Source organism: Cetorhinus maximus, chromosome 4 (assembly GCF_964194155.1).
Source record: "Cetorhinus maximus chromosome 4, sCetMax3.hap1.1, whole genome shotgun sequence".
NCBI classification, from domain to species: Eukaryota; Metazoa; Chordata; class Chondrichthyes; order Lamniformes; family Cetorhinidae; genus Cetorhinus; species Cetorhinus maximus.
Genome location: NC_135882.1, coordinates 94,268,595 through 94,282,703, shown reverse-complemented (window position 1 = coordinate 94,282,703; position 14,109 = coordinate 94,268,595). Strand labels below are relative to the sequence as shown.

General features: G+C 45.1%; 1 protein-coding gene across 1 annotated transcript in view; it reads right to left on the bottom strand.

The window, feature by feature from the left end:
- Positions 1-6,296, bottom strand: part of oprk1 (opioid receptor, kappa 1) — a 35,697-nt gene extending 29,401 nt beyond the window's left edge. The window contains exons 1-2 of the mRNA XM_078540519.1: positions 6,128-6,296; positions 5,580-5,853 (exon numbers count right to left, since the gene is read on the bottom strand). Of these exons, the coding sequence (XP_078396645.1) occupies positions 5,580-5,845 (266 nt within the window). The 5' untranslated portion in view covers positions 5,846-5,853; positions 6,128-6,296. The remainder of the gene's footprint in view (positions 1-5,579; positions 5,854-6,127) is intronic.
- Positions 6,297-14,109: the final 7,813 nt, after the last annotated feature.

Here is a 14,109-nt window from a genome sequence, read left to right as displayed (position 1 = left end):
ACTGTGAGCAGGCTTTGTGGGGTGAGATTACCAGGACAAGAGTACATAATGGGCTCATATTGAATCAGCAACCTGTTTTATCCTGTACATGATTCTCAACAGCATTTTCCATTGACTTCAATCTTGTCCTTTTGCTGACTTACCTATTATCCCACTCTTCTTGGGGCAGAATTTTATCGTCAGCGTGCGGGGGCAGGCCAGACACACCGAGGCATAAAATGACGTGCGGTGATGTCAGGCGTGCGCCCCGACATCATCACGCATCATTTCGATATTCCGTTCAGCGGGCATTGGAGGTGGCTGCGTGCCCGCTGAACTGTCAACGGCCTATTAAGGTCATTAAAAAAGTAATTAAAGTTGTTAAGAACGCTGCCAGTCCAACCTTAAGGCTAGCGGACAAGCAAAGAATCCAAGCGACCTTCACATCACAAGTGGGATGAGATTTCCTGAAGGTTTTATAAAGCACAAAAATGAATTTTCCTAACTTCACAAACATGTCCCAGCTCATGTGATACTGTCACATGAGGGGACATGTTTAAATAAATTTTTACTTAATTTATTTAAAAGTTTTCAAATCCATTCAATCTCCCCAAGGCAGCTGTGTGCCTCAGGGGGATTGTTGAGCTCTTTCGCTGAGCACTACTGGCCACGCGTTACGCTAGGCGGGTCTTAATTGGCCCGCCTGCATAAAATGGCGGTGCATAGCCAATCGCGGCTCCATACCCGCCCAGCCCGCCCACCATAGGAAAAATTCTCCCCTTGGTGTTTATTGAGCCTTTTGAGGTCTTGAAATATCATGATTGCATAGTTTGCATAGTTGGTAATGAAAATATATTGCAGCGAGAAGCAGCAATCAACTGAGTCTTCAGACATGCTGATCACGAAACAGATACAGTTGTGACCCATTCACTCTTTGTCCTCTGGCCTCTTAATAGTTCTGTTGCATAGAGACACTTGAGGGCCCGGAAACAGGAGCAGCACCGGGGCCCATGATTTCTCTCCCTGGCCCTCCTGGCCACTATTGGCATGGCTGTGTGATGCACCCTGACTGTATGGCACTAGCACTGGTCTGCTGCGTTTGCTGAAAGATTGCAGAGTGGGTGGATCATGCTGCCAAATAGCCTCTCATAATGATTTGGCACACAATCTGCCATTTTGAACCATGTGGGTCCAGTTAATGTCCTCTTTAAATCACTCCCAGCAGAACTCATGTTAGACCATAAGACCATAAGACATAGGAGCAGAAATTAGGCCATTCGGCCCATCGAGTCTGCTCCGCCATTCAATCATGGCTGATAAGTTTCTCAACCCCATTCTCCCCGTAACCTTTGATCCCCTTACCAATCAAGAACCTATCTATCTTGGTCTTAAATACACTCAATGTTCAGCTGCACGAGGGCTGCCCCATCTAATGCTATTAAAGGGCTAACTATTGGTCCTCCAGGTGAGGTGATTTTGACTTTCCTTTGCTGCTGCAGAGTGACTAGAAGTACTGTATTCACTGAAATTGGAGCAGTTTTGCAAACTTTTGCATTTACAAGGGAGCATTGCTGGTTCTTGTCAAGGAGGTCAGAGCAGTTGGAAAGCCTGTCAGGGGAAAACCTGCTGCAGTAATGAGCCTATAGTGGCAGCACCCTTTGGCTTGCAGACAGGCAGTCCTTGAGCAACTACTGGGAATCATCATGCCTGTCTTTGTCTCTGCCTCTGTCAACTTGACATACTTCCTGAGATATGAAATGGCTTTTAATGTTTGAATTTATTGAAAACCTACTCAACATAAGTTTAATTTGTATTTAAATAATTTTCAAAAACACACAAACTGAAGTGCAATCCACATCAGGCTAGAGGTAGGCAATGCTCATCATGTCAGCCAGCCAATTTTGGTGAGAATAGTTTCTCCTATAGCCAACCATTTCCTTCTTCTAACGTATAAAGGGTAGGTGACAGTGAAAATTGCTCCCAATTTGGCGTAGATTGTTTGGAATTCTGTGATAGACAATTGGTGCTACAGGCGTATGATCAGTGCTAACTGCTGCATTTTCTCTGGGACACATTAGCATACACATTCTTTATGTAAAAAAAAATCACAAGTGTGGATCAGAATCTGCATTTTTTAAATGTGTTTGAAGCAGGGCAAGTGCCCCACAGACTCCTGAATGCTCAGCTAACTACCATTTCATATAACTGTCACAGGGAGGCATTTTTGAATTTTTTTCTTCTGGCTTTTCTTCAAATTATTAGGCAAAATCATGCCTTTAGTTATTGAAGGGAAACGTTTTCTCAGTTGAGCTGATATAACACTATTGAAGTACCTTGATAAATTGTGTATACTACGTATATTGAACCAGCAGGACCTCACTTTGGCTTAGTCATAGTGTTAAACCTCAAGTAAAAATAATGCTGAATGTATTCAAAGATATCTTTATCATTAAATTTAATCACTTGTTGTGAAAGATGTATTTTTTCATGTTTTTAATGTTACAAATCTTGCTTTAGACATCCAAAATGTCAACCATCAAGATAAAAAACAGGCACAACATTCTCAAAATTTCAGTCAGTTGATTGTTCATTTTTATTTTTTTATTTGTAGGTTTACCTGATTGGTTATCCATAAATCCTCAGTTATTTTTCTTCAGAAATGTTCAAGCTGCTTTCCTGGTTATTGATTCATATTTTCCAATATTATCAGCGCTGATTTGCATCTGTTTTACTTGGAGCCAATTAACCAAGTGGAATTAACAAAATGTATATGGGAATATGTGAAGGAGTGTGTGTTAGAGGAAGTGTATGCAGTACCACATGGGTCACAAAATTCACATGGGTAGCACCCAATTTTTCTGAGCTGTGAGTGTCATTTTACCTCCGAAGTTGTGTCCACAGCACGCGCGTGCACACATCTGGTGCTGACATAATGAGCAATATTCCAATTCATATTGGTGAGGGCATTAGCAGGGAGCATCCATCAGTAAGTGTGCAGAATAGGCAGTTCATGACATTAATGAGCATGTAACATTGATATGACACAGGGACTGTCATTTTGGAGCTCACGATTTCAGCCAAAACAGTCAGATTAACCTCACACAGCTGAACATATATTCAGCAGCAGGACAGGGCTCCTATCAGCACTGTTTAAAGGGATTATGAATTACTTTCAGGTTAATTGCTGATTGATTTCTATTGACTCTTTCAACAATTGTACAAGTGGTTTCTAGAATTCTTTAAATCTGTTGAAGTCTATGGGAAGTGGGAAAAAATTTGTCCTGGTTTAAGGGATTCTGCACAAGCCACTTGATCCAAGACATGAATACTGTGATATGCACCCCTTGGAATACAGCATGACTGGAAGAATGAGAAAGAGCAGAGAAAGCTTCTGGAAAAGGAGGAGGAGGGTTCTTCGCAGGAGTCATACCAGCTTTGTATGTTCAGGGAACAATTCTCCTGCCAGGACCTCAAGCAGTTCTGGGTCTAGAAGGCTCAGTTTCAGATTGCCCTGCCTCAGAATGGGTGGCAGCAGTCATGCTTGTCTGCCTGACAGTTAACAGTTAACATTTAGGGGACAAAGCTCAATAGTCCCTGAAAATAGCTGCAGGGACATGTTGTGTGATTAATGCACCACATATATTGTTGAGTAGCTGCATGGCTGGCACCACTTAAAGTGAGCTTGGACAACCTCAACCCAGCCTGCACCTCTTAAAGAGGAGGTACATTCTGACCGGACAGGTGCTGAAACTTTTTGTGGAAGTGAGTCGGAGCAGGAGGAAGGATCCCATCCTAGGATGGGGTTGGGGCAGGAGGGGAGGTGGTGAACACTGGTCAGTAGAGGGCTGTGTTATGTTTTGTAGAGTGAACAGCCGTTCTGCCTGTACAAATAGGCAGAACATGATTAATGTTTTGTTACTCATTCATGCGATGTGGGCATTGCCAGCATTTACTGGCCATCGTAGTTATCTTTTAGAATGTGCTGGTGAACTTAAAAGTTGCAGACTAGAACTTTGAATTGCATATCTAAGTATCTTCTCCGCTGAAACCGGCAGGCATGATGCTTGTCATTTACAGTCCAACCTGAAAATTGCATTAACAGGCTCTTGGGTGTCATCAGGGTGGCCATGGTATTACCCCCATCTGCCCCCACCACCCCCACTCAATTTTCAACTGCCGAGATCTTGTTTTTCAAGGCAGTGTATGGTGGCCAGCAATTGAAAACTCCCCCCATTATTAATTTTGGAGACAAGGTTAGTAGGTGATTAACTTCAACTGCCATTTGGAGTGTTGGGACAAGTGGGGCACTGCACACTCCAAGGAACTGGTGACTATGCCTTCCATACAACTGTCCTGTATTTTAATAAATTGTCACTTATTTTGACTGCCCAATGTCCCTTAAGGGCTGCTTTTTGTCCCTTATTTCTAGGACCGCCTGAGGGAGGCTGAACCTCTGTTCTCTAAGTCACCATGCTCTCTGTGGTCATTAGCCACCAGGGGAAGTTCTGGTCAGCAGCACACCTCTCCCCCTGCTTTCATAGTCAGCACCCCCTCCCCCACCACGGTCAGAGCGTCCATTATTTACCTCATAAGAGTTGGCCACTCTGCTTCTATATAATGGAGAAGTGAATGTTTATCGCAGGGAAACATATTTACATGCATCTTTAGCAATTCCTTTTAATTCTATCACCACTTCTGTGCAACCAATTTTATCTGTTCACAACATAAAACAGATTTGCCTCGCATAGCAACACAGAACACAAACTAATACATTTTAAATTAGAACCGAAAATTGTGGAAAGCATTCAACAAGTCGGGCAGCATTGGTGGTAAAACAAATGTCGGGTTAACATTTCAGGTCGATGACTTTTCCTCAGATGCTGCCTGGCCTGCTGACCAGTATTGTCTGCTTTCAGTTCAGGTTTCCAACAGTATGCAGTTCTTTGTGACAACACACCTGAAACTCACTGTGTGAAAATTGTTACCATGGTGTCGACATTGGTCTCTAAGGTATGTGTATTTTCGCACTTGCATTGGTCGTGTGAGAACTGCTTGGATCAATCTCTCCGTCCACAATAACTACCAATCTCTCCCATGTGGGGGCGCTGCAATTCTAAAACAAGCCTGTCTTGAACAATTTAACAGAGTCCGGCGTTTCGTTCTCATTGGGAATGCACCCGTGGTGGTGTAATTGTGTTAAATGCGGGTTATTTAAATGTAAACATTAACCAGTGGATAACAGAGGAGATCATGTTGAATCATTTTCAAGAATTGTTGGTCCTTTTGAAAAGTAATACGATAACTATAGAAGTTGCAATGCACCGTGACAGAGCTGCTTGTTATGACTATTAATCTACATCCTGTGAGGAACCATTTATATGCCACTTCAGAAAGCTCGTACTTGAGTCATAGTTTACATTTTACATTGACACTTTTCCACCAGATTACTTTCCCGTCACTATTTCACTGGAACACATCGCAATCGCTAGATTTTTTTTCCATGCTCACTTCGTGCTTCTGGTCGTCCCGAAACTTTATCAACATTCTCGGGAATGGTGGAAATGCCAAATCAAAAGGGCAAACGAACTGAAGCCTCTTACCTGATGATCACATACATAACCAGGCAGTTGCCCACCGAACCCACCACAAAAATGAGCGAGTAGACCGCGGTGATACTGATGGGGATGAGGGTGGCCACCGAACCGTTCCTGTAAAAGTCATGCAAGTCGGTGCTGTTTTCCCAATAGTAAGAAATGGGTGGGAAAGTGCTGTTTGGGATAACGCCAGGGCTACTACATTCGTCAGAGGAGTGCAACATGCACTTGGAACCCATGTTTTCCCTGGTAATTACCACTGGAGTACCCATAGCCGCATCTACAAAGGGGACCAAGACAAACAAATTATTTCAAACAGAAGAAAAACGTAAGAATAAAAATAATGTAAATAGAAGCTGGTAGAAATCGACATACAAATCCGAGCAAGGTTGGGAGAAAAACAACTTAAAATACTGGACAAAGAATGACAGAAAGCTGGTGAGGGGCATTAAAACAAAGCCCTGTCCATGACTAACTCTTACCCAGGTTAAAGGGACGAGATTGAAAGCTTCCGTTTAGCAGTAAACAGTGCGGAGCAAGATTCAGCTTCTCACCATTCAACTTTTTGGTGCCTGTCCGGTGAGGTGTGCAGGGCGAGAGAAGCCTGCTGCAGGATCGTGTTGCCGGTAACCGTGTCTCAGTCTCCCCGCTGCTAACTGGGATGCAGCAGTTGAAATCTAACGTGACATCAATTCGATGACGCGTGTGAATGGACGCAGCTCGCTGGAGGCGTTTATTGGCGATAGGAGCATTTGGTACATCTTCTGTAGGACCGTACGGCTTTTCAGAGTCCGCAGCAGCACTCGGAAAACTGTGTTACTGGACTCAAGCTGTCCTGAATCGCAGAATCATGGACACTTGCAGCATAGAAGGAGGCCATTCCGGCCATCGCGACTGTGCCACCTGCCCAAAAAAAGCAACCCAACCTAATCTCATTTTCCAGCTCCTGGTTCATAACCCTGTAGATTGCAATTCAGTGCTCAGCCAAGTATTTTTAAAATTAAATGTTTCTACCTCCACCAGCTCTTCAGCCAGAGAGTTCCAGACCTCCAGCTCCCTGGGTGAACAATTTCCCCCCACCTTCCCTTTAATCTTTCTGCTAAATACTTTGAATCTAGGGCCCCTAGTTAGTGAGCTGTCTGATAAGGGAAAGAGGTCCTTTCTAACAGTTCTATCTACACCGTTCATCATTTTATTAATCAATTAAATCTCCTCTCAGCCTCCTCTGTTCCAATGAAAACAGCCCTAGTGTCATGCCCAGTAAGGGCATGTCATATTCCTAACTTTTAAGATACAAACTTCATTCAATGTGGATTCTTTGAAATTGCCTTTTCCTTTAAAAAATGGACAATGTGCAGCAAAGATTGCCACCGAAGGTCAGCAGCAGCCCTGGCTTCTGTATTCAAAAACCGCCTCGCTGGCTAACAGAGACTATTGGGCACATCCCAGACGAAAAGGTGTTAACTACACACACCCTAAGACCATTGAGAGACATTCCCACATTGAATGGGTCTTTATTGAAAGAAAGAGGTTGATTGTCCTAAACCCCTCAGGACGTCTTCAAGCAATAAACCAGGATGCAGCTAATCAACCTAAGGCCACCATCATATTTGGGAAAGGGACCACATGTGAAGGGTCACATGCTGAGGCAGCCATGTTTGTCCCGTTTTAATCTTTAAGTGCTGTCAGCAGAAAGTAAGAACAGCAGCAGAAAAGACAATAACACCTGTGCCTTAAAAGAAACAAAGGCAGTAACTTTGCAAGGTCTCCAAGCCTGTTGCTTTACCAAGTCCACCAATACAGCAGATTCAGCCACAGCAGACTCAGCTCCTGGCACCAGACTACAAACCATTAACTTAGTGACCAGTTTAAAGTCCATCCTTTTGAGAGATTCCTGGAACAACTTTGGTATGTGACTTTGGCTAACCTTCAGTGGCAATCTTTGCTGCACATTGTCCATTTTTTAAAGGAAAAGTCAATTTCAAAGAATCCAAATTGATTGAAGGCATCTTCTTCATCAGGCCTGCAATTTGTGTTTTCTAGAATAAGACAATCATGTGAATTATGAACTATTCTTTTGCTTATAACCTGTAAAAGTGCACTATTATCTTCAACTGTACTTTCCTTGAGTGTGTTTGTGCATGTGAGACTGTGTGAGTGAGTGCTGTAGCTTTAGATTTTGTGGTGAGCACGTAAATAAACAATCCCCTTTATTTGAACCCATGAAAAACTTGCTGCTGGTAATTCAAATTGTCCAAACATTCAGGGATTAACATTACCTCCCTCTCAAAAACTTACTGATTATGGACAGTTGGGAAATGAACAGGGGTTTTAGCAGTTCTCTCTCACTCTGTCCGTAACACCTAGCCTAAATAATCTGTCCTCATAACTAACATTTTTCAGCCCTGGCAACATTCTCAGAAATTTCTTTCATAACTTATCTAGTGTGATTCAGAATCTTTCTGTATTGTAATGCCCAGTACTCTGGATGTGGCCCAACTGGTGTTTTATACAGTTTTAGCATAAACTCCCTCCTTTTCTATTCCATGCCTGAGCTAATAAAGGAAAGTAGCCTGTAAACCTTCTTAACCACCTTAACTACCTGTCCACTACCTTCAGAGATCAGTGCTCATGCAATCAAGGACACTTATCATTATCCTACCACTTATTGTATATTCCCTTGCCTTGTTTGCCCTCCCTGAATAGATTATCTGATACTTTTCAAGATTGAATTCCATTTGCCACTTTTCTGCACACCTCACCAGTCCATTAATATCTCCCTGCAGTCTACAACTTTTGTCCTCACCTTCAACCACATAGCCGGTGCTTGTAATATTTGCAAGCTTCTTAACCATGACCCCTACACTTAAATCTAAATCATTGACACATAGAATGAAAAATAAGTAACCTCATACTGAGCTTTGAGAAACGCCATGGAAACAGCCTTCAGGTCACAAAAACACTGATCAACTAGTACCCCTTGCTTCCTGTTACTGATTCAGTTTTGGATCCAGCTTGCTACTTTTCCTTGGACCCCTTGGGCTTTTAATTTTCTGACCAGTTTGCCATGTGTGATCTTGTCAAAAGCCTTGCTGCAATCTATATAGACTGCATCAATTGTGCTGCCATGAATCTAGCAAGCACCCAGAGAACTATTTTAATTTATGCACTTAAAGTGCTTATTTCTTGATTATGCATTTGTTTTAGTCAACACATCTGTTTGCCCTTTACCACTCTGGTGATCGTTCCCTGAACATGCAGGGTCCTGTCTCTACACATAACAATTTATTACTTTATCCTATTTATTTCCAAGGGTGAAAAAGCATGTTGCAAAAAACAAATACAATTACATGTTTCAAAAAACAAAAACAGTGTCAAATCAGTGGGAGGCATTCAAAAGCAAGAGTCTATGGGCACAGTGTAGGCATGTTCCCACAAAGAAAAAGGGCTGCACTGCCAAATCTAGAGCCCCCTGGTTATCCAGAAGCATCGAGGGTAAGGTAAAGCAGAAGAAAGTTTATGACAGTCACAAAAAGCTTAATACTAAAGAAAGCCTGTAGAAAGTACAGGGATGAAGTGAAAAAGGAAATTAGGAAAGCAAAGAGAGGATATGAAAAAAGATTGGCGAGTAACATCAAAAAAAGACCCAAAGCTGCTTTACCAGTGCTTTAAGAGCATGAGATTAACTAAGGAAAGGATAGAGCCTATCAGAGATGTACATGGTAAATTGTGGGTTGATGCTGAGGAAGTGAGCAGAGTTCTCAATGAGTACTTTGTCTCTTTCTTCACTGAGGACAGGGATGATGCAGTCATTCTAGTTAAAGGGGAGGAGTGCAAAATATTAGATACAATAAGCATAGTGAGAGAGGAACTACTGGAGGGATTGGCATCCTTGAAGGTGGATAAATCACCAGGGCCGGATGGATTGTATCCGAGGCTGTTAAAGGAAGCTAGGGAGGAAATAGTGGATGCTCTGAGGATCATTTTGCAATCCTCACTAGATACAGGTGAGGTCCCAGAGGATTAGAGATCTGTGAACGTTGTATCATTATTTAAGAAGGGTGTGAGGGATAGGCCAGAAAATTATAGGCTGGTCAGTCTGACTTTGGTGGTGGGCAAAATATTGGAACTAAATCTGAGGGACAGGATAAATGTTCACTTAGAAAGGCACAGATTGATCAGGGATAGTCAGCATGGTTTTGTTAGGGGAAGATCATGCCTTACCAACTTAATCAAATTTTTTTGAGGAAGTAATGGGAGGATTGATGGAGGTCATGCAGTAGATGTTGTCTGCATGGATTTATGTAAGGTCCCACATGGAAGACTGGTCAGAAAAGTGAGATCCCATGGGATACAGGGGAAGGTGGCGAGTTGGATCCAAAATTGGCTCAGTGACAGGAAACAAAGGGTAATGGGCAATGGATGTTTTTGCGAACGGAAAACAGTTTCCGGTGGTGTTCCACAGAGCTCAGTGTTGGGGCCCTTGCTGTTTGTTGTATATATTAAAGATTTGGACTTAAATGGAGGAAGCATAATTGGGAAATTTGCAGATGACACAAAAATTGGCCATGTAGTTGATGGTGAAGAGGATAGATGTTGTCTCCAGAATGATATGAGTGGTTTGGTTGTGAGGACGGAAAAGTGGCAAATGGAATTCAATCCAGAAAAGTGTGAGTTAATGCATTTGGGGAAGGCAAGCATAGCATAAACAGGAGTATATTAAGAGGGGTTGAGAAAGTGAGAGACCTTGGAGTGCATATCCATAGGTCCTTGAAGCTGGCAGGACAGGTGGATAAGGTGGTAAAGAACGCATATGGAATGCTTTCCTTTATTGGATGAGGTATTGAATACAAAAGCCGGGATGTAATACTGGAACTGTATAAAATGCTGGTTAGGCCACAGCTGGAATTTTGTGCACAGTTCTGGTCACCATATTACAGGAAGGACATAATTGCTCTGGAGAGTGTACCGAGGTTATTTACAAGAATGTTGCCAGGGCTTGAAAATTGCAGCTATGAGGAGAGATTGGATAGGCTGGGGTTATTTTCCTTAGGACAGACGAAGCTGAGGGGTGACCTAATTGAAGCGTACAAAGTTATGAGGGGCCTAGATAGGGTAGACAGGAAAGACCTATTTCCCCTAGCTGAGGGGCCAATTACCAGAGGGCATAGATTTAAGGTGATTAGTAGAAGGATTAGAGGGGACATGAGTGAAAACTTTTTCACCCAGAGGGTGATGGGCATCTGGAATTCACTGCCCAAATTGGTGGCTGAGGCTGAAACGCTCAATTCATTTCACCTGGATCTGCTTCTGAAGTGCTGTAACCTGCAAGGCTGCAGACCAGGTGCTGGAAAGTGGGAATAAAATGAGCGGCTTGTACCTTTTTGTTCTCTTTTTTGGTTGGCACAGACCACAATGGGCTGAATGGCGTCTTTCTGCACCATAACTTTTCTATGGTTCTAGTTTGCTGTTTGAGTAATCAGAAAAGGAATTGTGTGCAAAATGGGTTTATTTGATTTTTTTCTCTGATTCAGTTCCCATATCTAAAAATGTTATTATATTTTTCCCTCTATTTTGCTTTTCCAAAAGAAACTGTTCATTGAATCCACCCTCTGCCCTACATGGAATATGTGTGCGTGATTTTACATTAATTAACGTGAAGAACAACTCTCAGTGGACTATTTAGAGTGTTGCCAGAAAGGTTCCTACTTGATGGCTGCAAGTGGCGATTTACATTTTGCTAATTTCCAGATTGTCCACTGTGCTAACAGTGTGGGCAGAATTTTTTCGCTGATGCGCGGGTGGCGGAGCCCGCACATCAGCGCTTAAAATGTCGCGCGCTGACGTCGCGCAAGCGTCCCGACGTCAGCGCGTGGCATCGCGATGTTTATGTTGGCAGGTGCGCTATGCAGCGCAATGTGCGCCCGCCATTAATTAAAGGCCTTGTTAAGGCCCTTAAGTCGGCAATTGATGCCAATTTTGAGGAGCCCGTGCGAACTTCGGCTCGGCGCACGGGCCCAACGGGCAGGTGGGTAAGTGACTTTTTAACAAAACTCATGCACTGGCGGGATATGTGGGCTCAGAGGGGTTGTTCATGTTTTTTCTGAAGTACTTAATGCAGAAAGTGTTTTAAACTTGCCTGTGTGATTGTTACAAGTTCAGATCGATTTCCAATTGCTTTCTCTGTACTTTGAAGCTTCAGTTCACCAGTCTGCAGACAGTAATCTTGATCGGGCCTGCAGCTTTCCGGAGGCCTCCATTTAGCCTGGGTATGGGTTCTGATATCTCCACTGGAGGCAGCTCCCCTGAGGAGGAAGGGAGGGATAGAATAAGGAGGAGGCCAGGAGTGGACAATCAGCCTCCACGGGAGCCACCTTTGGGAGGCCAGGCGCAGGCACAAGGGGCGCAGGGCCAAGTGGTTGTCCAAGGTGCAAGGGGCTGCAGAAGACGCCACTATCCTGCTGCCAGGGTATACAGGCGGTGAAGCAGCTACCTCAATATGTCTAAGGTGCAGTGCCGAAGGAGGCTCCGACTCTCAAGGGAAACAGTCAACTACATCTATCAGATGATTGGGCCTGAGATCTCCCCTAACTGTGTGGGTGGACACCCCATGCCAGCGGCTCTCAAGGTCACAGTTGCCCTCCACTTCTATGCCTCTGGCTTCTTCCAGGGGTCGGTGGGTGATCTTTGGCAGTGTGTCCCAATCAGCTGTCCACACTTGTGTCAAGCAGGTGACAGACGCTCTGTTCAGACGGGCATTGACCTTCATCCACTTCCGCTGCGACCAAGCAAGTCAGACAGAGTGAGCCAGAGGCTTTGCAGCTATTGCTGGCTTCCTTCGCGTCCAGGGTGCTATAGACTGCACACATGTGGCCATCAAGGTGCCAGCAAGTGAGCCTGGTGCCTTCGTCAACAGGAAGGGCTTCCACTCCATGAACGTGTAGATAGTGTGTGATCATAGGATGCTGATTCAACAAGTCTGTGCAAGGTTCCCAGGCAGCTCCCATGACGCCTACATCCTCAGACACTCCCAGGTGCTGGGGCTCTTCAGTGCTCAGGCTCGGCTGGATGGATGGCTGCTGGGTGACAAGGGCTATCCCCTCAGAAGGTGGCTCATGACGCCTCTCCGCCGTCCAAGAACAGAAGCTGAGCAGCGGTACAATAGGAGCCAGGGCTCCACAAGGGCTGTGGTGGAGAAAGCCATTGGTCTTCTCAAGATGCGCTTCCGTTGCCTGGACCGCTCAGGGGGCGCACTCCAGTACCCCCCAGATCGCGTCTCTGTGATAGTGATAGCATGCTGCGCCCTGCACAATCTTGCGCTGGAAAGGGGGGATGCAGTTGATGATGAAGAGCTTGATGCAGTGGCTGCACATGATGAATCCAGCAGTGGCTCAGAGGATGAGGAAGCATGGGGCGATGATGAGGGGCAGCACGCCGACCCGCATTTACACCAAGGAGGCAGGGACACCCGGGATGCTTTAATCCAATGAACCTTCAGCTAGCTCCACACACATGGATCATCAGGACCAGCATTGCCTGGCGCATCCATACGTGGCACTTAGGTGCTACATCTTCCACCTCATCAGCTGCAACTAAGGGCTTAGAACAGAAACATCAATGCCCACTCAAACACTCATGATATGTTCGTGAAACATACAAATGCAGCACCAAGGAAACACCCTCAGCCATAGTCAGAACATTCAGTCCAACATAAAACACAAACGTCGCTCTGACATGCATAACTATTTTTTCCCTAACCTAAGGCTAACACAAAATCACCAGTGATAAACCCGTGGAGTGCCTAACGTGCCTTATGCTTACGTTTGCGGGTGCTACGTCTAGGTGCCGCCCCATCGCTCCGAGTGGCTTGTGAGACAGCCTGCTGACTCCGCTGTCCTATTGGCCTCAGTGACCTTGGTGGACGTCCTCTGGCCCATGGAGCCTGTGATGACCCCACCTGGGAGGCAGAGCCCAGTTCCAGAACTGGCACCACCCCAGTTGTCGCAGCCTCAGCGGATGCAACGTTGACTGGCAGAGGGGTGGAGGAGCTGCTGCCCTCATCCGGAGCGCCCTGAGAGGAGCTCGCAGCGATGACAGGCAGCTGCTGCGCTGACATGAGGTCACATTGAATCTCCCTGCTCACCGCAGTTGGATGGGCACCGAGCGGCGACACTTGGTGCCCAGAACATCTCCCACATTGGGAATTACCACCTGTGGCTATTACCGCTGTGAGGGCTTGCAGGTCAGAGCATAACCCAATCAGAAGAGTCTCAATCCGATCGAAGCCCCTCTCCATGAGAGTCGCCAATCTCTCAGTGGAGGAAGCCTGAAGCTCTGTCCTGAGGTTCATGTCTTCATTGACACTCTGCCTGGACTCCTCCACCGCAGAGACCAACTGAAGCACACTCTCATGCAACCCTGCCAGATGCAAACGCACTTCTTGCCGCCTGTCCTGTAGCTGCTGCATTGCTGACATCTCCAGATGCACATCATCATGCCGGACTCAGCATGTGCTTGGTCCCCTGCAGTCCTCTGG